The sequence below is a fragment of the Xylocopa sonorina genome, chromosome 4, assembly GCF_050948175.1.
Source record: "Xylocopa sonorina isolate GNS202 chromosome 4, iyXylSono1_principal, whole genome shotgun sequence".
NCBI lineage: Eukaryota > Metazoa > Arthropoda > Insecta > Hymenoptera > Apidae > Xylocopa > Xylocopa sonorina.
In genome coordinates, this window is record NC_135196.1 from 7,923,199 (window position 1) to 7,946,278 (window position 23,080).

A 23,080-nucleotide genomic window follows, 5' to 3' on the forward strand; every position below is an offset into this window, starting at 1 on the left:
TCGAATTGTAATATCAATTTACATATAACTGTGTACATATAACTATTATGTTATGTTACGTATAACTATTGCGTTAGTTGTAACATATCGATAGGTCTTGCTATCTTGTTGTTGCGAAAACATTTGTTCGCTTCTTCGGTTGATATATTTCTCTTGACTTCTTTAAAATTCTTCTGTATACGGTGATTTAAGAATTAGTCCAGGCACATCAGGAAATACCTTTTTTTTATTAACATTAAATATTTCATTGCTTTACATTCTTTTATTTGAATATTTGGAAAGCAAATATATTATTTCCTTTTAAGAAGTTCATGTACATTTGTTTCTCTGGCTTCCATGAGCTTCGACACATTGGGGAACTGTGAAACGTAAAAGTATCTTCTTTCCGGTTCGATAGTTTTTGTCCTATTTATTTTCACAGGCAAAACATTCATTACGTTTGTTGTTAATTCTATAGGCCTTAATGATCCAAAGAAATCTGTGACAGGTACTTTGTCAGGATTTCTTCTGAACAAATCCGTTCTTACACCCACCGTTGATAAACAATAATGTTTAGGGCACACTTTGAGCTGCAATAAGATTAATAGATTAATTTATTAACGCAATAATTCATTCTGATTGAAAGAGATTTCCACTTGGTGTAGAACTTACAAATTCTCCCAAAGTTTTGGTACTAGATGGTTCTACTGTTTCTAGGAAGTCTAATGCATAATATGTGTATCTATCTATAACATAAACACCAATGGCAGGATCCAAGTGATGCTGTAAACACAATAAGTTAGCACTAGGTTAAAAAATATTAATAACAAGAAATTAAACTTGACACTCACAGAAAGTGATTCCTCGCCTACTAGACTGGAAGCAACTGCTAGAATGTTTGGAGAATAAAACTTCTCGTACATTGAACTTGCTTGGCAAGTATCGACAATAAACAAAATTTCATGATATCTTCTCTTTTGCCACATTTGTTCCAAAGACTCCCCGAGCTCTTTGCTTGTGATTTCCTCGGAATCTTGAAACTTTAGAAATCCATTCCCACCATGACCAGTGAGATAAATCAAGATGTTAGACCCTTCGTCTGTTAACAGCCTCTTAGATCTCGGTGTTTCCGGTGCTAACCGGCCAGTTAACAATCTGACAAAATTTTCTACTGTAACTTCGTAACCTCTGTAGTCAACCTCTACATCATCTCCGTAAACGTTAATATGTTGCTTGATGTTATTGAAGACAGTGGCTGGTCTAGGATTTCTAGGATTGCATGCCATGTCGTCTGCTATCATTAAGATAATTTGTGAATCTGGTATACCTAAACGTTTAACACTTCTGTAAATGGATAACACGTTTGCTACGTGTCGATAATTAAACCAAAATCGTGAAGTATCGACCAGCACTGCCCAATTATTTGAGTGTCCTGTCTTAGTAAAGTTCTCTGGTATCTGTAACGATAGATTAGGTTAGTTTTTTATTTCGCTCGTGTCTTCTGTTTTGTAACAGTGATAAATATCTAACGAATTTATAATCCTCAAGTACAATACGAACCTCCCAAGCATAGTTCAAGTGAAAAATGCACAAAGTAATGACAAATTTTAAATACATTTCGATGAAATATCGTATTACATTAATTCATATAAAATCAACGTATTCTGGTTTATCAATAATGACAGCTTGCTACGACGAAACTTATAAGTTTAAAATAAATCATTTTATTTGGCAAGATATCATTGTTTACGAATATTTAATTTTGTATCACAGTGGTCGTTATTGTTTACAAACGATAGTAATGAACATAACCTCTAAAATGTAGATTATGTAGTGCAGGAAGGTATATCATCTAATAGATGTCTGTGCAGTCGCAACGACAAGTGCTGCCTCGATGTTGGCCGCGTAAACTTAATAAAAAGAGAGAGAAACAGTTTTTGAGTATTCAAAAGTTCGAGGTAACAAAAAGTTTAATTGTAAATTACATTTGATATAAATAAAATGTGATAACTTCGTGTAGTATGAACCGGTTGTAGTGGTCGAAAGCAAAATCTAGATTCTTATTGCAATCGTTAATATTTGGAATAGTTTAGATATAGATAAACACATCGTATAATTTAATTGATAGAGTTGATATAGGTCAAGGATATAAAAAAATATTGTTCGTGTTACGTTAGGAAATGAATTAATGGAATTTTCCTTCTGTATGTCACGAAGTTACGCTTCTACGAAGTGCGAAAACATGTTTTCGTTGTTATCACTGGACTTATCGATTTTTAAGCAATTATACTGGTAACGCTATGTCAACAGCTTAATGTAACATACGTACAAATGAGGTAGCTTTCCTTTTGAGTATTCCAATACAATTTCCTTACATTTTTATACACGAATGTAAATGTACATACACTATCAGACATAATAATGAACTCGCTACTTTACCATTATTTCCTTCAACAAATGACTACTGAAAATGTATCGTGTTACATACTTCGCGATAGAATGCAATTTACGCTAATAATCAATGAATTATAGATAACATATCATTAAACTAACAGTAAAAGATAAAATCAGGGTAATTGAATAAATAATTACAACAATCGTTGAATCTTTTTGCCACGTTATAATAATTTATTTAAACATTTATACACCTATGATGTTCCACAGTCTTGAAAGTAGTTGCTAACCGATATTATATGTATATGTATGTATATACATCCACATACACACATACAGACACATACGTATTATATATACGTATACACTGGGTATACGTATATACAGATAGATCGTTCTCGTAAATACATATAATATGTATACATATATAAATTCATTTATTTGCTCGTTTCATTTATTTATAAGTTAACCCACTTCGTTTACCGCCTAGATAAAGCATTCTCGAAACTTAAGAAATTAATCGATGATCATCTAGACTATCCTGTTCGCGTCTGTCGCGGGAACGACTGCACTCTCGCCTGTATACACTCTTTACAACGATTTCTGTCGATTACTTTAGGTACATAGGCGTGCATGGATTCCATCTCTGAAATCGTTCCGTTTTATTCGCACATCTCGCGAATTTCTCTACCCTCCGCCTGGCCGCTTGGCAAGTTTGCGTGTTTTAAATTATCTGGAAGCTAAGAGACGCTTAATCTTAATTTACAGAGGCTTCCTATTTTATCACCTAATTGTATCGTCGATCTATCTTGTCTTAGTTATAGAAATTTTTGAACGTGAGTCGTGCGATATGTCAAACACGTGCTGTGAAAAGTCGTACGAATTTGTTGAACTTACGCTAGAATCGCAGAAATATCGATATAGACTAAAGTGTATATAGTTTTAGAAGTCGTCGTTTCCTAACTTCCTTTACGATTTCGCTTCGTTACTTTTACTTTATTAATGTCTAGATACATGAGTTCAAGATTCGAGTTTTCGCGGGAGAGAAAGATTTTATCATTCTATGATTCTGGTATTTTTTTTTTTTTTTCTTTTTTCTGAAGAAAACGTTCTCTTTGCCTTCTTCTGTATTTTAGCAAGGATACAGGTATTGGAATACATATTCTTCGTTTACATTATATCACAAGTTTAATACCGCATATTACGCCTTAAACATTCTGTAACATTACTTTTACTAACGTGTTACGTGTAAACATAAAAGTTGGGACAGACTGGGGACTTGACAGACTTGGGGCAAACTGAAACATATACAATAAAATTATTTTATAAGAAGCTTAGTTTTCGTGGAAAATCGAATTAAGGAAATTTGTCAAATACTCATCCACTTGACTACTTCCGGTTTCACGCTCGTTCGAGTTAATTATACTATCGAAGATTCATTAACGTTCTCGTTAATTTACATTTACATTACCGAATGAATCTTTCGAAACGACGGCGTCAGTTTTTGAACACAAATAATTGCTCGATGCGTTAAAGAATGTTCTAAATAACAATTAAATATCTTCTGCAGCTGCAAGAAAGGCGGACACGTAAAGTTTTTGTTTATTAGCACTACTTATAGAAATACGAGTAACGATTCTGGTCGTAGTAACCCTGTAAACAAAAATGTGTGGTACGATCGTCCGGTGAAAAGTGATGACAGTAGATACAGCCATTTCTAAATGGTTGGCTGCACAGTAGATAAAGCCAGTTCGAATAGGACGTCCGCGCCATACGATCCTGCGAGCCGTACCAACAAGATCAGAATTGCTGCTCGCGTTTCTACAAACATAAAGCCTGGAGGTAACCGAACGTATTGGAAGAATTTTTTAATTCGTTTCTTTTTAAGTCTAAGCCTCTTACGAAGAAATTTTATGGTACATTTTCGGTTTATTTGCACCACGTAGAACCATATTCCGCTACATAGGATATGCGATGGCCTGTATATGTTCTACAGAGAAAAATGAACAGAAATAGTTTTCGTAACAGGTTCTTATCGTTTCCATGAATTTCCATTGATCATTTTCGCTACTGTCACTTAAATTTATCGGTTATGTTCGTCAAAGGAATCGCTCATTTGCTACGAAACGATTACACCACTTAAAAATCATTATCAATTTTTGCAAGCGTATCGTATTAAAATTCCAAATCGATACGACGTGTCACGAATTCCTTTCTAGCGACAACGATAATTACTTACATAATTAACTGCGTTCATATTGTAGAAAATGAGCGACCTATACAGAACACGCCTTTACCATGACTTCGGTACAACGTTCCTTTTTTCCCCTCGTTTCGATGGTTCTAAATATGTAACGAATATCGATTAGAAATATCCGCGTGGAAAATGAAATTTTGTGCAAGCTACTAAGCTCGATCCGATATCGACGAACAATTACGACAGATAGCAACGTGACGTGTGATTTTTGGTTCGCACAGTGTACTACTATAGGTAGAATGATATAAAGCTACTAATAGAATAATTTATATTAAATTTATATACGTTATGTATGTATATATAATACAGGAACTATATTTATCGCATACAATTGCATTTCCATCTAGAATCGATTTCAACGTTCACGGGCCGTGGTCACCGGCGTTCAATTCGAGCGTTCGCGTTTTCCGTTCGTCGTCCCGGCCGCGGCCGGCTGATTTTTCCTCTCTTTTCGTATCGCGCCTTGTTTCCAGCGACGATAGACTGATCTCGTCGGATAAACCGCCCGCTCTGATTTGCATAATCTCAGAATAGGCGAGCAGAACGCGCGAGACAAAGGTTGGCCAGAAATATCGAGTAACCGGATTGCGTACAAGCGGCCGCGTGCACGGCGGAATCGGCGCGAATTTATTGCCGTTCGAATTCGTAACGTCATCGTGCGCGCGTCACCGTTCAGGAATGAGATTACCCAGCCGGCATTTTTGAATTCGCCACCAGTTTCAGGTATGCGCGCGCGCGACCGATCAAAATGGGTTTCCCTTCGGTCGTTCCAGAAACTCGAGTAAATTATCGGTATTTAAATATAATACGAGACAACGTTTCTTCGAGCTTTTGCTCGCTGTGATTCCCGCTTCTTCTTTCCCGGGACGTAGACATTTTGTACATTTTCAAACTGTTTAGAAGCGAAAGTGCATTTACGAAATCGTGGAATACGTTCATCCCATGCGGCAATGTAGTTCAAATGTAGTTTATGCACGAGGTGAGCGAAAGGTCACCTCTTATTCGAAAAAATTCCTAAAATATGCAAAATTACACAGCACATGTTGTCTGATTTATAATCTATATGTTACAAAACACGAGGAACGATACTTGGGAAATATTGGAAAATTTCGCACAACCTGAAATTCCCACACGAAGAATTATTTATTATCGTGCTTGCAACATAAAGTAAACATTCTACAATTTTTCTCCGCTCAGAGAAGAAAAACTGCGTACGTAGTTAAAGTATCATGCCTCTGAATCGTTTCATTAAAGTCAATAGAAATAAACGAAATTTTAACACATCAACGAGTATTCGAGATGCCGAAGAATCACGTATCCTTGTACGGATACCACGGAAATAATTCCGCCCGTTTTTAAGCTGCGTTCGACGTTATTGCTAAGTAATTCCAATCTCGTATTTTTGCAACACGGGGTGTCGCGACGTTTCCCCGTTTCTTGGAACACTTTTGCTCCTGTCAAGAACGTTAATTGTTCCGCTGGGATGGTGGCCACGGGAAGTTTGCATTCCGCAAAATTACAGTCTCGGAACCAGAGTTCGTCGAGCAAAAAAGGCAAACGAAACGAGAGACTAGCAGCCTCCTAAAAGAGTCGGAGCATTTCGTCAAAAGTGTCATCCGTTCCACGAACAAAAAAAAAGGAACATTTAGTAGAGAAAGAAAATGTCCACGTCGAAAATAACGAGAACCGATCAATTCTAATTAAACTGTACCTTTCAACGAGATTGTGCAACGCAACACCGCGCACAGCGAACAAATTAACGAATCGATACGTTGCTTTATAATTTTCCAATAAACTATCTCGTTCCGCGGGCTTAATAGAATAGCACGGTGATTATTAATTAACCAGCTCGCGAGACGGCGATGGAGGTGGCACACGCGTCGAGTGTAAGCAGCTTGTGTCGCGGAAAAATTCGTGATACGGTGACTACGACCGATAAAACGCACGCGAACAAGCCTCGGTGTTAACGCGAGTCGTGAAGGTAACATAAATTTGGAGCGAATACATACTGGAATTGAACTGGCGCCAGGCTGGACGCGCTGAAACGATCCGAACTGTTGCTCGACCGATATCGAAGATATGGACCTGTCTAATATTCCGCAGGCGTTTTAAGAATGCATAAGTCGCGATCGTTCGCCGCCGTTTCTGGGTACAAATCGTTTTCACCTCGTGGCGAATAAAATTCCTCGGGCACGGTATCCGATAACGAATACACGTCGACGTTGCTGCCGTGGAATTCTAGTTATTTAAAAGACATCGCTCGCGAGTAACGACATGTTACGTTCGAGTAGAGCCGTTTACGATAATTGTGTTTGATTGATCCTCTTGCATCGATGAACGAGTATTCTCGAATGCAGATTTTCACTTTCCAATTCCATGCTTTGCACGAAGCATTCCGCGTATCTGCCGTCTCCACTTTCGTTAGAGAAAAAGCTGAAACATCTAATTTCAAGCAAATATGAAAGATAAAGTTCTGTGTGCGCGTTTGAAAAGGTTTCAGTAGATGGGTTTTGTAATAATTAGTATACTTATTTATGTTTACTTTATGATAACGTTCGGTTTTTAAGATTGGAGAACAGATACGCGAAATCTCCTCGTCTGAGAAGTTAGCTGAACGACATTCTATTGCAAAATGTCTGTCTTGGTTCGATGAGTCTGCTTGGCTAGAAATTTGAATACGGGGTACGTCGTCTGTAGATTCGACGGGGTTGAAAACTGGATTCTGATTATTTTTTTAGTAAAAACTGGCGAATGAGCGTTTTAAGTGACCGTACATTTTTCGTGCCTCCTGTTTGAGTATTGGTTGCGTAACAAGTAGATCGATGTAATCACACATTTCACATCAGACTCGATCACCAATTTAAACTGAAGTTGCATAATACCGGATTCGCCTAATGCATTTCAAAATGGAAGAAATATAAGAGTATCGATATCTGTTTTTAAAATGTAGTTAAATTGCGTAGCGTTCGGTTCTTAATTGAAATTGCCCGGAACTATAAAGAGAATTGATGATCGTACGCTCGAGAAGAACAGGCACGCGTGTTCGACGAGATGATAACAAATTATAAATTTCACAAAGCAATAACCATATAGAGACATTTACAATAAATAAATAAATACGATAGAGAGAATTTCTTAACTAACAGTTCACGAACGAACGTTCCCGCCTGTTTTTTTCCCTCGTCGAATTGAAACTCCTTTCGAATAGAATCTACAATGCCAACACATTGCGTACGGCTGTGCCTCTAAAATCCGCCATTAAAGGCCATAAAATCCTTTACATCCTAATCTCTGTCTTATGCTTCAGTCTTTCCGTTTCCATCTTCGAAATTGCCATCGATTCTTATCCGTTTTATCGATATATCCGATTCTGGCAACCGAATACTCGCGTGGAACGCGCGTCCTCGCACCGGTTTTTCATTTTCCTCCTTCCGCTCGAAGGGCAGAATTTCACCGCGAAAGTCCCTGCTGGTTTCCTGAAAGAACTATACGACTACCTGTCGAGCCTCGCCGCGGGCAAATATTTCCTCGCCCGACGTTTCCCGTATACGACGTCCGCCACTTCCTTATTGCGCACACTTTTGCCGTCCGGAGTTTTATTCGGCCGCCATTAACCCTTTCACAGTGTTACGAAGCACACTCGTATCTCGAACCGTACTACTATACATTACGTGTTTATTAGCCCTTTCTGCTTGAAACAGTATCCGCGAGCGAAGATTGCTGCGCTGGATTTGACGTCGCGTCGCTCGCAATAGGAATGCTGTGCGACGAATACATTTAGTGCTATGCGCTCCGAAATTTGCAAATATTAATCATTGAACCAGCAATGCTGCGTAATTCTCGACTCTATAGCAAATCTCATTTTTGTTATTCACCATATCGTACGAGAAATCGCGTTCCACGATTTCGCGTTCTATCGAGAGTCTACTGTATTCGAATTCTTCAAATTAAATTTCATTCCCGATATGTCAACGATACTATCGATGCATCGATATTCTCGCTAGCGGCATTTCTGCGTACTTTCACCGTTACTTGATATTCATTTTATAATTCACTGTCTGAAAGGGTTAATACCACTCATCGTACACGTACACCTGAAACGATGCATTCTTTTTAACCATAAAATCACTTGTCCCCGTTAAATTGCACTGTGACAGGATTAAATGTCGCGGAATTGAGTTCCCAATGGTTATTTGCTTACCTTCAGCCATACTCGAAGCTTCGATAATAACATTCACACGACGCGAGCATCGTTCCGCGCGATTCAACCTAAACATTCCGCCTGACGGACACGGTGTACCGAATCGCGTGCAACTGTACGCAGTATGTTAACGAGGGAGCAGTCTTTTCATGCGAACGAAATTAGCTTCGATGATGGAACGATAGTCAGTTGTTGTGCGAATTAAGATCGTGAAGCGAAATATTGGTGAGCGTGGCCGCGAATTCCGATTGGTAACCGCGAGTGTCGCCGCATTCGCTTCGGGTCCTAGGTTAACGATCTAACGCCTCTACACGAATGGTAATAAGCACGTGGATTAATTGATTCGAGGATTCCAACGGAAAGATCGTGAGACGTTGTTCCGAGCCGTCATTAACACTTTCGCGATTGATAATGTCTCGAGCGAACAGAGCCGGCAGAGATACGGAGGTTGGTTAACCGCCAGGAGCCATTGCAATCTCATGGCTGTGATAGGCTAGGTTTGATTATAGTTGCAACAATGACAGATGCGTGCAGCGTTTCGATTAGTGAATTAATGCCGCAGGTTAGCAAATGTTATCCCTCAATGCCAACGAAAGAGATTTATGTTACAAAGTAACGCTTGTGTACGCGAGGCGAGCGTGCTATGTACAGAATTCTATGAAACAGTGAGGGGCGCTGGGATCTAAAGTGAGACGGCGCGTATAAAAGAAAGAAAAAGTACAATAAAATATCCGAGAAGCTTACGTTTCATACGCCTCGCGCGCGTACCGTTATCAATTTTGTAGCCACCGTGTACGTGGTACACACGTTTACGCGCGTTGGCGAACCATTCGCCGTGTGTCCCATCGGAAGTAAACGTGAAAAATAAAAGAAAAAGCTGGTGTCGTGTGAAGCTTACACGGTTCCTCCAATCAGACTTCGTTTATTCATATTATTTCGAACAATAAATTAATTAACATTATAATAAATTAATACAAAAGAACACTGTGGTACATTATCCATTAAAACTGATGCGAATAGAAATAACGCTAATAAGGCAGAAGAAAGAAAGCAGACGACGAAACAATATACTTACAGCAATTTACGACATTACTTAAATTCATATAGCAGAGTCTATATTCGTAATTTCATTTGATCGACCAGAGCTACCTACAACATACTAAGAGATTCGTTAATATCAGCGCGCTTTCTCTAGCAATTCTTTCACGGAAGATATATATATATACAAACGAACTTTGAAACGAACAAGAGAAACACCCCCACCGACGCGGGAGATCAATTTCCTCCGGCTGACTGCGTGAAACTGCGTCAAGTATATATACATCGAGGCGACAATTGGTAGAAACCTGCCAGAATGGCTCCCGACCGGGTAGCAGAAGAGGAAAATCGCGAAAGTGTTAATTAGTCTCGATTCGCCAGCTTTCCGCTTCCTTTCGAGTTTCGAAGAACGCTGCGCGCGCTTCGTTCCAAGGGGTCTCCTCTCAGAACCCACCTGGAAACGGAGAAAAAGAATACTGATCTGCCCTTAATCTACGATTAGCCGGCACGAATCCAGTGCCGTTCGAAACGGCCCCGTTGCACCCCCTTTTTGGGCCGCGTGTGACGCGCCCTTCGCGGAGGAAGCTCGAGACGGAAGTATATCGGCGCGATGGAAAAGTCGCGACGAGAGTTGCCAAAGCCAGCGTTGGCTACGCTGAAATCAGACGGGGCGATCGTCGAGTGATCCGCGTCGAACATCCTCCCGATCGGCCGTGAGATCGACGAAAGAGGGATCGGGGAGTCGGTTCCGCGACGCGTTTCGCCGAGCACCGTGGAAGAGAGACCTGTTTACGGCTCGCGCCCCGGCGAACAGAATCGACCGTACCGATCGATCGCGCGCTACGACAACGCCAGGGTACGGTGCGTCTGACCGTTGTACGTTAACGATTCGCCGTCCTCGAATCTCGCATCCTCGTCCGCCAGATCGACGCCGTAGTTGCTCGAGGTGTTGTCCTCCTCTGCAACAAAGGGCGGAAGGGTGGTTATTAAATTAAAGCCAGCGCGGCGGATCCACCGCCTACGGCGCCCGCTGCCCGATTCGGTATCGGCTCGATCTCTGCGAACTGCCGCGGAAACCGATGCTATCTTCGCCTGACGATTGCGAACAGTTAGACCCGGGATCGAGTACATTGCGAGCATTCCTCAACATCGCAGCCAGTTGTCCGTGATGTTATTTTAGTTATTTATGGTAACGGACTTGGTGTCTAACAAAAGAAAAAACAGCTATCGCTCGAGTCTCCTGTAAGTAGATCGAAGTCGATATTTTGTGCGATATTAACAGGAATCGCTCTGTAGGATTGCGATATGCGACGAGCAGCGTGCTATTTTCCAAGATTCGAGCACTGCTACTTTTACCAAAGATTCGATCGTCAGAAATTTAAAGAAATACCAGCAAGTGAATACTCGAACCCTGCGGATGCTCGTTCCGGGATTCGAGATCGGCTTGTATAATATAATCCGAGTATTCCGCAAATATAAAGCACAAAATATCACCTTTCACGAGTAGCATTCGAATCCAATAAAGTGAAACAGTTTTGTATTGGAATTGACTCGGATTCACGAGCACGTATCGAACCTGACCCCGTCGCTGGCGAGTACCCCGAGCGGCCGTAGCGAATCGCGCTACGCGAGCTTTCTTCTTTTTTTACCTCTCGGGCCCTTTTTTTTTTTTTACGTCGCGACACACGATCCGTTGCATCGTGGGCGATAATGAATACCGTTAAACTGGTTACACTTTGGTTTCGTACGTTTCTTCTCTTCCTCTACCTTTAAGCTCGCTGTTATATCAATCGAGTTGATCGATGACGTGACGCGTGAGCGGACGAGGAATTCAAATGTAAATGACACGCGTCGATTAATTTCATCACGGCATTCTTTTCTACGATCGGAGGATATACTGGCTGAGTTCAGGTTGCTGTGAAAAAGAAAAAGCATGTCCGCGATTGTCGACGCGGAAGTCGAGAGGGAGAGAGATGTGATGGTAAAATGGCTGAAGAGTTTACGAATCGTTCGAGTAGGTATACTCTGCACTCGATTACGGATACACATTCTCTGCAGTTTATAACATAAGAAATAAGAGTGAATCATGCTAAATCGATGGTTGCATTTGACCTTTAAACGGTGTTCTTTTAGTTAAGCCCACGATCGATTCGTTACCCACATTGTTACTAGTCTTTTTCGTCCTTCTTTTTCTTGGTCTTGTCACCTGACGATGCTGTCAAGCACCGCCATGTGACATTACTGTCAAGCTATCGACACGAAGTAGTTCTTGGAACTTACTTGCAACATATCGAATCGTACGTTCGTATTATTGCCACAAGACAAGCAATACAGCCTGATAAAGGGGTAGAAAGTCACCATTGGTTCTTAGAGTGATGATATATTGAGAAATGAAAATAGTAGTTGTAACAATTGCAATGAATATATCTTTGATTGATTTATCATCACGAATAATCCACATTTTACACGTTCTTTTTATTCGCACGATGTTACCGAAGTACATACTGAAATTATCCAGGCGTTCAGTCCGGCAAAACCCAAACGCGGTACCGTTAGACCGTCTTTATGGTTTGCTACGTAAAGACAATGTAAATTATTCAAAAGCTACCGTTCACGCGTACGTATTACGATCTCTACTTATAATTTGCGTAACAGTGAACCGTCATTGTATCGTTTCCTGGTGTAATTACGATATATACCCGTACGCGGCATGAAAGAACCTCGCGTCCAACGGCGTCCATTATAATTCAGAGAAAGGAACGTACTCTACGCGTTTATTGTGCGCAGGAACAATCGTTGAATGTGTAAATGCGTGGCAAATGTGACATATGATATGATACACGTACAAAATGCCATATATGAAAATACGATCGCGATTATTCTTTTCGAATTGCCGTTCAAAGCAGTGTTAGAGCACCCTCGTGGGTCCCTTTGTATAAATTTCTATGCGCGACACAAATGATCAAAGTATCGCAATTTGAAAATTATAAAACCATTTAAACTTGGCACATTCAAACACAGAAACGCTCGCTGAGTGAATTTTATTCTATAAAAGTGCGATTTTATATAAAACGACAAAGTTCGAGATACGAAATACCAACAAAGTTATAAATAATATGTATCTGCAACGTTAACGAGATAGTAACTGATGTTAGAATATATTCGTGCTAGGACGAAGCGATTTCAAGCGTAGAGTACACAGCAATAAATTCACATTTCATAAATTCTATCGGAGCTTGAAAAAATCGTGGACCGTGCCTGAAATAAAAGTCAGAATAATTCAGGATGATAGAGGCCGATGCGTAAAGCTTCCCGTTTATGCGCGACGTGCAACAGGTTTCTACTTCTACAGAAACGTGCACGCATGGGCAAAAGAATAGCCGAGCTTTTCATCGGCTGAAAGAAGCGAAAGGATTGCTGCTGAAATCAAGCTTCGTTAATTTCTCAGCGAATTTCTGCGATCGCTTCTGAAGTCTGTTGTACGAACACGAAAATCCCAAACTAATGAATATTGAATTCACGCTTTTCTTTATTGATCTGAAAAATAAATAAAAGCACTACTTGGATAATACAAGCTTCGTAGAAGAACTTCATTATTTCTTTCCCACAAAAAAAAGCATGGAACCCGTGACTTATTACATTCTTCCTTGTGATCGTTAACAGATTAATTCTTTTTTAATCGAACAGACTATGATAGGAACAATCCAAGTTTCCCTTATTCTTTAGAACAGAAAACGTATCGACGTGTAATGCATTGGTGGAGGATTCGTGAAATTCCGCGGAGACCGGTGTGGCAACGCGACAACAATAGGAAGCGCGACGCGGAGGCATCGCCAAGCGGAACTTTAGAATTCCACGGCTAGCTCTCCTCCGGGTTTTCGCGATTGACTGTGTTTAACGGGCGGCCGCGTGGGCGCGTATATTCTCAGAGGCGACTCGGACAAGGCGAATTCCAGGCTGGATTACGACGATCGCTCGGTCCGCAGACGGCTCGTGAATGGCCCACGCCTCCGAGAGAAATAGATAAATGACCAGACGCGTATCCCGCTTTATCACTGCATGGGAAACCTCGACGCGGCACCTCGGCATCGGCGATCCTCCGCTGAACGCGAAATCAAATCGGAATGGAAGTGCCGACGGCCGAGCTGTTACCGTCCGCTAGACGAGGACCGATCCTCGATGAAAAACGAGTCGACGCGTCGCGTTTTCATCCCTTTCCTCCTTTTTTTTTCTTTTTTTTTAACCTCTTTTCGGGTCGCCTCTTCTCTCGCCTCGTTTATTTTCTGCTGTCCGACTGTTCGCAGTAGGTTACGTCGATCGTACGTCCAAAGATCGACTCGTTTGATTGGTTTTTGGAGAAATACTTGAAAACGCGAACGTTTTTTTTTGGGGGGTACATTCTAATTCAATTGAATTTGGGGGATAATTGTCCATCATTTTTTGAATGATGTACAGGAGCGTTTAGTTTGGATTCGAGAATTTTAATGTCGATTTAAGAGCCAGTCGTGTATTTCTGAACTTAATTGAGGATTAATCGATAATTTGTACCATTTAAATTCAACAGACAACTCGAATTTTGTAGTAGGATGAACGAAATTATTTACAGTTGTCTGAAACGCAAACATTGGCTTGTCCGAGCGAAAATTCGAAACCCGCCAGCCCCAAAGAAGGAATTTTGTGACAGCGGACTGTCTGCGTGACGCACATAAGAAGGCTTGCTTTACCATCGTTTCGATTTCACGTAACCTCTTTTTTTAAGTTTATGGTTGCAGTGATTCGGCACGGTGTGGTGACTTTTCACCTGAGTCGCGTTTCACGGACAGAAACCAGTTAATAAAAAAGCAGTATGCAAAGTGTAACCGTAATTGGTGCTCATGCGATTCAGTGTACGTATATACTACGAAAGTTTATTAATCTCGAATTTCTGTTCGAATATTCCACATAAGAACACCGCAATACATACACATGAAAATTGTTAGAAAAAATCAGAAGATGACTCTCCGCGATTAGAAAGCTTATCAGGCTAAAAATGTCGAACTGTTTCAACGTTCAAGAGAATTCACTCGTAGACGCTAATTTTTGGACTCTCAGCGACGACGACAAAACTGTAAAATATACAGGATACAGAATTCCTGTGCTAAATAATCGAACTCCATTAACGGTCCCCTCCGTACGCAGGAGGTGTCGAGGATGGCCACTCGATTAGACGTTACTTTGAACGAACCGGGTCCAGATGCGGTATTCATTGACCAACAGCGCGCGTTATCTACGTAATCGCGTGTCGAGGACTTACCGATATAGAGAGGAGAAGTGTCGTAGGCGTTGCAGGGGCCGGCGTGTCGCGTCTCGAGGACGAAGCCAGTAACGCAGGCGTCCTTGACGATGTGACACCAGCTGGGATAGGTGATGTTGTTCGTGGCGCACAACATGGTCGCGGATAGGTCCCGATCACGGTGCGTCCGGTTCCGGACGCGCTCCCGCTTCCGGGGGCAACGATAGGTGCAGGTCACGCAACGCGGCCGCCCCGACTTCATCTCCGACAGACACGTCTGCCCCTCGCGGCAACGAATCGTCGTGCAGTCCGCGTTCGCTGCAAAAACGAGCAAAGAAACAGTTCTCATTACGTTGGTCGGAATAGTTTCGTCGAACGCGACAAGCTTTTGCCACTTCTGATTTCACTTTGGAAGTTTTGCATAACCGTGGAAAAGCGACGCGTGTTATTTAATTGTATAAATATTGTTGTTTTTGGAGATATTTTATTATTTGACGAGGAAATTATTCGTGTCGGAAAGTAGCGATTAATTAAATATTCTTTAATTAATTTTAAAGTCCTGGAGAGTCCTAGAAGTGCCACGCGAAGTAATGGCGCGAGTGCTTAAGGGTTAAACAACGGGAGCATGGAATTTTTTCTGGTGATTCATTCCGATAATCCCGCGAGCAAATTCGTATTCTTTTTGGTCCTGGTTGGGTTTTTTGATGGATGAGATTGTAAGTTTGATGTATGCTGATGTGTCTGGAGATGTGTGTTTTGCGAACTTGTTTATGTGGTATTAATTCGAGTTAGCGAATCGGTTTGTTTGCATAACTGTTCCTGTTCCTCCTTTTTGTTTTTCTTTCGGTCTGATGATGTAACTCGAACATCGAAGGATCCTTCTCGTTTCTCTTTTTTCCGTCGAGAAAATACGAACCGGAAGTGAATTAAGTCAACCTCTGCTTTTCTTTTTAGCCGCTCGCGCTGCGCTTCACGTGATTACTCGGCGTAAAAACTGTGGGGGAAAAAATATGTTCGCGCAATCAAGAAACCTTCTATCGAAGCTCGATCTTTAATTGCTGCGCGCCTTAAATCGTAAAATAAGTATATGCGTGGTTCATTTTATACGCCGCTATCAAAGAGCACTCAAAAGCTAATTGCAGATAGCATTTAGTCGCCATAAAGGCTGTGCGATTATATTGCACAAACGTCTCATAGAAGAAAAGCACTTGCGAAATCCAAAGTAGGAGGAATTCTTCAAGAATATAGAAAAACATACGTTTTTCATTGAACGTAAAAACAAACGACTATTTGTTCGATACGTACAAACATGACGTATTTGCAATATGCAGGAAAAAGGAAAGCTAAGGAAACGCAATATTTCATAGCTGTAAATTAAACTAGACGAAGGTGTTTCAATAAATTTCGATTACACATTTAGTTTTAAAAAACTATCGTTGCAAGATTAATATGTAAAAGATTCACACGCGGACGAGGAGACGTTCCTTTCTCGAAGCGTAAAGTCTGGCCGACTGAAAAACGCGAGTTCACGATTCCTCCTTGTGCCGCGACCTTGGCGAACGGCGGATGGATCGAGCCGATCGCGGAAGATCGAGCGGCGGCCGAAGTCACGGATGTCGGATTGATTTTCGCGTACGCGCACCATTGCCAGGGAACGTGGACGTTATGTAATAACGAGTGGCACTTAAAAGGAACGGGCTAATGGTAGAAGGCAACTGCGACGGGACAAAAACGAGAGACAGGTTCAATCGTCGAATTAGACACGCTCTATCTTCGTCCGGCCGACAGTTTCGCCGCGGTGACTCGTTCGCAGACGCGATTACTGCAATAATATGTCGTTACACCTACTTGGGTCAATGGCCCACTTCTCACGGGGGGGAATCGCGTAATATATTGCTCATTTTTCATCCTGCCAGTCGTCGACGCGTACGCGACCCGATGAAACGTTACGCAATTCGTGCATTCGCCCGTCCACCTTCCGCCGAATAATTCGCGCGCCTAATGGCCCGACAGGACTACTCTGGAATTTCCTCGCTCGAACCTTGACAAAGTTTCACTAGGAATTTCAGTTCGCTCTGAAAGCTCTCTCTCTTCTAATCTAATTCAAATTTTCATTGAAACTTAAAGAGGAAATAGTTTATCTCAGCCATCTTATTTAAAATGTAGCATCCCTTAGGAACTAGGAATACAATACGAGTAAATTCTTCGATCGTTCGTATCATAAATCACATTTTTCTTACCGATAAAAATATTAATACCATATTTGCAAATTAAATTATATTAAAGACGAATGGTACAAGGTGCTCAATTCACCCTGAGCTCAGATTTATACCATAGAAGAAAATACCCAACACAAGATCAACTAAATAATCACTCGACTTCGAAGCGAAAGATTCTCAAGTGAAGTTCAGCTGTAAGCCAGCCGAGCGTAGTCCCGAGGCTTTTCGTTCGTTCCGTCGAGCAGAAGAACAACATCCTGTACACACTTGGACAGTTATAGAACACCCTGTACGTCTACCACGCATCACGGTTGAATATCAATTATCCTCGAGCATCGTCGAAGATATATTTGTTTGTGTCTGCCGGACGTCTGACGTAGAAAATGGCGGACGTACATTCTTTGTCTGGTCTAGGGTTCCTAGTGCACGCGTAAGCCACGATCGGAGGCAATCATCGTATCACCCCAGCGTTTGTAGTTGTAGTCTGTGCGACTCCCGTACCACGTGGCTGTACTAGATTAATATTAAGTGATTCACGCTCCGTAACGCGATCCTTGCGGTTAGACAAGACGCTTAGGCTGCGGGCGTATACTTTTATGTATATGGAACCCCGGCCGACGTTGGATCTTGCTGCCCGTGTTACGCGCTGCCCCGGCGTTACGTTGTTAGTTTATGCACGCATCGAGGGACGCACGAACACGCCTAGCCAGAGCAATTGAATTTATCAGGACACATTACGCAAATTGTACTACGGAGAGCATTACGCTAATGAGAACACACCGTTACATCTTTATTAGAAAAATATATGGGAACGCGTGTATGGGAGAGCGCGGTGAACAATGCCGGTCGTTCGATATTTCTTCCCTTTACGTTCGATATTATCTATTTCTTTCATACGCTCTGGCTGTTCGCGGAATTGTTGGAAAATCTTCAACGCATTCCACGTTTTTAATTAAATGCTGTTTAGTCTGATGATGATACGATCTGACGGGGAGTGGGAGTTCGCGTGAGAATAAGTTGAAAGTATCCATTCGTGGAATAGAGATTTTGCATAATGCGAGGCTGTATTTTTTAGACAAAGAATAGTTCTGCAAATCTGTCGGGTGCACGTGCGTTGACTGTAAGATTCAGGTTGACGGACCTCTCTGTTCTTGTACGAAACGAATTTCTTTTTACGAATTTTACAGCTTTTCTGAAAATCTCGTGTAATATCCGAAAAATGTTTCACGTTCTTTTTCTATGACGAAAGATAGCAGCGCAGTGTCGCGATGCAAATCGCCGTAAAAAGGGGTGTTGCGAGTCAACGAAACGGAGTGACAGCGTGAAAGGATACGCTGCTTAAGTAAAATATCTTACCTGTCACCTGGTAAGGTGCTCGTACCGGTAAAGAGATATCAAGGTGATCACGTCGATTCCCCCACGTTTCCGTGCATCAATCAGCACCTACATCGTGTCAATGCTGCGCCAAGTTAAATGACCAATGACCCTCGGCGCACGGCGTTGCATAACGTTACACTCCGTTTCTCAGCCATTAGTCATTACGCGTCAAACGGCGATACGGCAAATCGCGACGCGTCGCCGCTTTTGACATTTAAGGCGAATCATTCACGGTACTCGTAATTATATAATGAGAGACGCTCGAGGAAATAAAAAGGAGGTGAAAAAAAAAAAATAAAAGAAAGAGTGTTTATCAAGTCTGTTTAGCGATGTTTGCATTACGCTTCCTTTCAAGAGAATCGATTACGACTTGCGGTTCCCGGAACGGACGATTGCCGCGAATTTCTATGCTCTCTCGGAAGATTGAAGAACTCTTTTAAAAACAATTCGTTCCACTTTTACTCAGCGATAATACCTTCGTTTTATAGTGCGCGAAGTGCAAAGTAGAATCTAGCGACTGTTACGATAGAAATTTAATTCCAGCGGGCTATTTACCATTTTTGTGGAAATCGTTAGCTCTGTTTGCTCGAGAGAAGAAATTATCTTTTGGGAACAGTGCGATTACTATTCAAAGGTAATGCACCACTGAAACGTAGTCCAAAAGAAAGTAAAATCGCAGTTAATCGAATTTCCTTTTGCGATCTACCCGAAGACGCGCCTCGAACTCGCGAGTCCCGCAGACGTATCGCGTCGAGTCGTGGAGATCGTCTTCTAAGCAAATACCGCGGCTCGCCACTCGGGAACCCTTGAATAGAGCTGTAAATTTGCAAAGGACCCAACGACGCCTTCGACGAATGCTCGGCTGTTCGCGAATCCGCGATATAACGCGGTTATGATTTATGATTCACGTGCGCGACGAGGGTCAACGCAAAAAGGAATGCACGCGGCCGGCCATTACGTATACGTAGAAGCATTGTAGTCCGCTGAACGGGCATATGTTCGTGTAGCACGTGCTCGTTAAAGAGAATTACGCTTCGTCTTTCATACGTTACATTGTCTTATTCATGCATTTATTTACTCGGCAGACGGTGTTCGCCGCGCGGAGTGAACGGCGATAAACGACGAGTTAATGGTATTGTGAAATACCATTTGCGTCAGTGTCGTTTCAAAGCGATTTAGACAATTATCGTAAAATATTGCTTTTATAATGTAAATTAAATCGTGGACATTTGTTAAATTGCGAACGGCCGTTTGGCGCTTGGAGTATTTTTCATTTACCATTTATCGCGGGAACATCGGATGTCTGACAACTCGAAACTTACAAGTGACACGTGTGCTTGAGAAATTTTCTAAATCGTTCGGTTCATTCGTAATCGTCATTCGATATTCTTTATTTATTTTTACACGAAGAATCGCCATTCTCGTTCGACGACGATCAGATGGTTAAAACATCTTGTACAACGTTTAGCGCGAGACGCAAACAAACAATTAATCGATTAACTCTCTGATTGCAATTAAAACGAGCGAATTTCTATAGTTCGAGCGCATAAAAGTCACCTGTTCATTAGCTATCGAGAAAATGGCCCGACATACAGATTGAGTGTCTGCACTGGAATTATTTCAATTGCGGTTAATTGAATTTTAAATAATCTTTAATGCCCGCGCGTCGGATGTTTTTTTTTTTCAACAGGCTATAAATACCGCGCGATGGCGGTATGTTAATTGCGATGACAGAGAAACGGAGTGGATGAACGGAAAAAGAACAAGAAGAAAAAGAGCGGGGAAATGAGAAATGGCCGGCAGACGAATGAACCGTTTATTAGGCGATTAAGTTAAGGAACACGTAATAACCCTGTACCGAACAAATTCTTTCGGCGAAATTTATTTGTTTTCCTCCATAAATTAAGCGTAATTTACGGTGGTGTATTTTGCACGCCTACGCCGTTATTCGTGCGATTTAAAACGGTCCCCTTGCTAGAGAGTTGAAATCGCATTCCGTTAAGTATGCCAGCGAAAAGAATACCCGAACCTTCGGCTCTGTTCGATCGAACAATGTCCTTCGAAGCGTTGATACTCGTTTTTCGCACAACTTCAATTCCATCTCTGACAATTATCCGTATCAATGTTCAATTCTATAATTCAGCTGTTCTACGTTTAAAAGGCATATCATTTCACTTGAAACGCGTCGAAATCCTTTATACGATTACTCCGACAAACGGTAAAAGGATCGATTTTGCGCATGTCGCGGCAACATCCGTAGAGACACGCGCGTCAATCGTAATTAATGGGACACGGTTATTGATGATCCGAGGGAAACATGGCGGGGCTCAAAGGATATCCTTTTCGGAACTCGTTTTACCAGTCGCAACAAAGCGACGGATAGAACCGTTCCTCGGATCCGTGGCTAGAGTTCTCTCTTAGGGATCCGACATAATTAATTAGCAACGGCATTAAATGGACACGTCAGCAGGAGGAACCAGTTTTTAGCCCCGTAATTAACGATCCGGGGATAAAATCATTCTCCTTTGTTCGTTACTACGCTATATTTCCTTCCTACCAGCTGCACTTGTTCAATTATAATCGTGATTCGCTAAATCGGCGCGGTTAAACGGTTTTCGATGTGTCATAATCGCTTCCTCGATGGGTTTTCAAGGGAAGTTCGTAGACCAGCCATTTTCTACCGTCAACGTACCGTAACACCTGCAAAGTCCATAATGGATACGATTACAGTTAAATCGAAACGTTCCACTACTTTCGAACGCAAGTGTACTACTTAAAAAACGAAAAAAATTAAGGCAACACAGGAGACAACCCTAGACAGCACCTTCTTACGTTCCCTCTCGAGAGCAAGAATACGACGTCTATCATTCGAAAGACAGGAAACCACAGGAACAACGAACGACGAAATCTCGTCGTCCCACCTCGAACCGTGTCCGTCGACCGCAATCTCTCCGCTGCCCAGTGGAAACGGACAATTTCCCTTGGTGTCATCGGGTCTCGACCGATGGTAGCGGCGGAGGGAAGAACGAAGGAAGAAGAAAACGGCCAGACATCGATGCGCGCGGAAATCGTGGCGCTGTATAGAGGAGCTATTAGCGGCGAGCAAAACGAAATAAGCAAATTACTTAACGCCTGTGCTGGCTCGGTGGAGAAGATGGCAGCGCGTGTGTGCGCGAGAGAAGTCCGAGAATATCAAAGAATCCGGACCGGCGGGGCCCGGGGGCTGCGGCGACGAAGAAAAGAGAGGGACTGGGAAAAGCTCGCACGTATTACCGTATGCATATTTACAGACACGTGCGCTTTCGCGCCTCGGATCCTCGAGGAAGACGATTATTTGCATCGCGACACCTCCTCGCTAAGCCGGCTGGTTTATTTACTTATTTACTTCCCTGTCCCTCGCGCGCACCCTCTCTTCCACGACTTCGCGGCTGTCCGCGCGCCTCTTTCGCCGCTCCTTTTTCCCCCGTTCGCCTGTCTTCTCGCCATTTTTCGAGGCTTCCATCGAGCGCGGAGAAGCCTCGACGCGTCGAACACCCGGGACGACAGATCGCGGGGAGACGAGCCATCGAAACTTCGGCGCAACGAGAAAATAGAGAGGAAAGGAGACGACGGAGACTGTGGCTGGACTCTTTTATGATTTTTTGGGGACACTCCAAGCGAGGATTTCGTCCTCCACTCGGCCATTGTTAGGACGTCGGTGTAAGAAAGAGTACGAGTACTCGAGTACCTTTGTGGCAGAGCTTTCCGAGTGTTTCATTCGATGTTGATTCTGTTTTTCAGTTTCGAGTCGTACGATGCGTCTCGTGGTTCGTGAAGAAGTATATACATGTTCATTTATAAAAGTAGAAAAGGTATTGATGTCTGTTAGTAGCGAAAAGATTTGACAATATTGTGTGTACTTTGATTTATATTCACTCGACTGTCATCTTAACTAAAATGAAATCACCTCGATAAGAGTTAATATGCGAAAGAGGTCTCTGACCAACAGTAGAAAACGGTTTAGCCAGCACATTAAGAGTGCAGAAACAAGAATTATCGCTCGTACAATGTAGCTACGTGTTTCCTCCGAAGAATAATGAATTATTCGCAACAAAGTTTCGAGCCTAAGTATCGAGGGGTATAATTAGAACGTTTCTATGCTTTTCGTTTCGCGCACATAAAAGGCAGTTTCCGAACGATAAGAACACGTTACAGATCGTTTTCCGTGCGAAACAAGAGTAACATCCTTTCCATTTAGCAGGTACTTATTTACTTAACGTAAAAATGTGTCGGATCTGCGTGCAAAACACGACCTTCTCTACCTTATAATCACGCCTCTGGTTTTCGCTTTAAATGCGACCTTC

The 23,080-nt window shown here is 42.1% G+C and overlaps 2 protein-coding genes and 1 long non-coding RNA gene across 5 annotated transcripts in view; 1 reads left to right on the forward strand and 2 right to left on the reverse strand.

Annotated features, from left to right (window-relative positions):
* Window positions 1–23,080, forward strand: part of LOC143422636 (uncharacterized) — a 134,988-nt gene that overhangs the window by 444 nt on the left and 111,464 nt on the right. The gene's annotated exons all lie outside the window — the stretch shown is intronic.
* On the reverse strand, window positions 209–1,814 carry LOC143423075 (putative GPI-anchor transamidase). The gene is made up of 4 exons (XM_076894141.1): window positions 1,540–1,814; window positions 831–1,436; window positions 652–762; window positions 209–569 (listed from the first exon to the last, which is right to left on the reverse strand). Exons 1-4 carry the CDS (start codon window positions 1,594–1,596, stop codon window positions 291–293), a joined length of 1,053 nt encoding a protein of 350 aa, XP_076750256.1. The 5' UTR covers window positions 1,597–1,814; the 3' UTR covers window positions 209–290.
* Window positions 10,635–23,080, reverse strand: part of LOC143422626 (follistatin-like) — a 55,819-nt gene continuing 43,373 nt past the window's right edge. For all 3 annotated transcript variants that reach the window (XM_076893417.1, XM_076893416.1, XM_076893418.1), the window contains 2 exons: window positions 15,163–15,459; window positions 10,635–10,828 (listed from right to left, as the gene is read on the reverse strand). In XM_076893417.1, coding sequence (XP_076749532.1) covers window positions 10,710–10,828; window positions 15,163–15,459 — 416 coding nt within the window. In that variant the 3' untranslated portion in view covers window positions 10,635–10,709. The remainder of the gene's footprint in view (window positions 10,829–15,162; window positions 15,460–23,080) is intronic.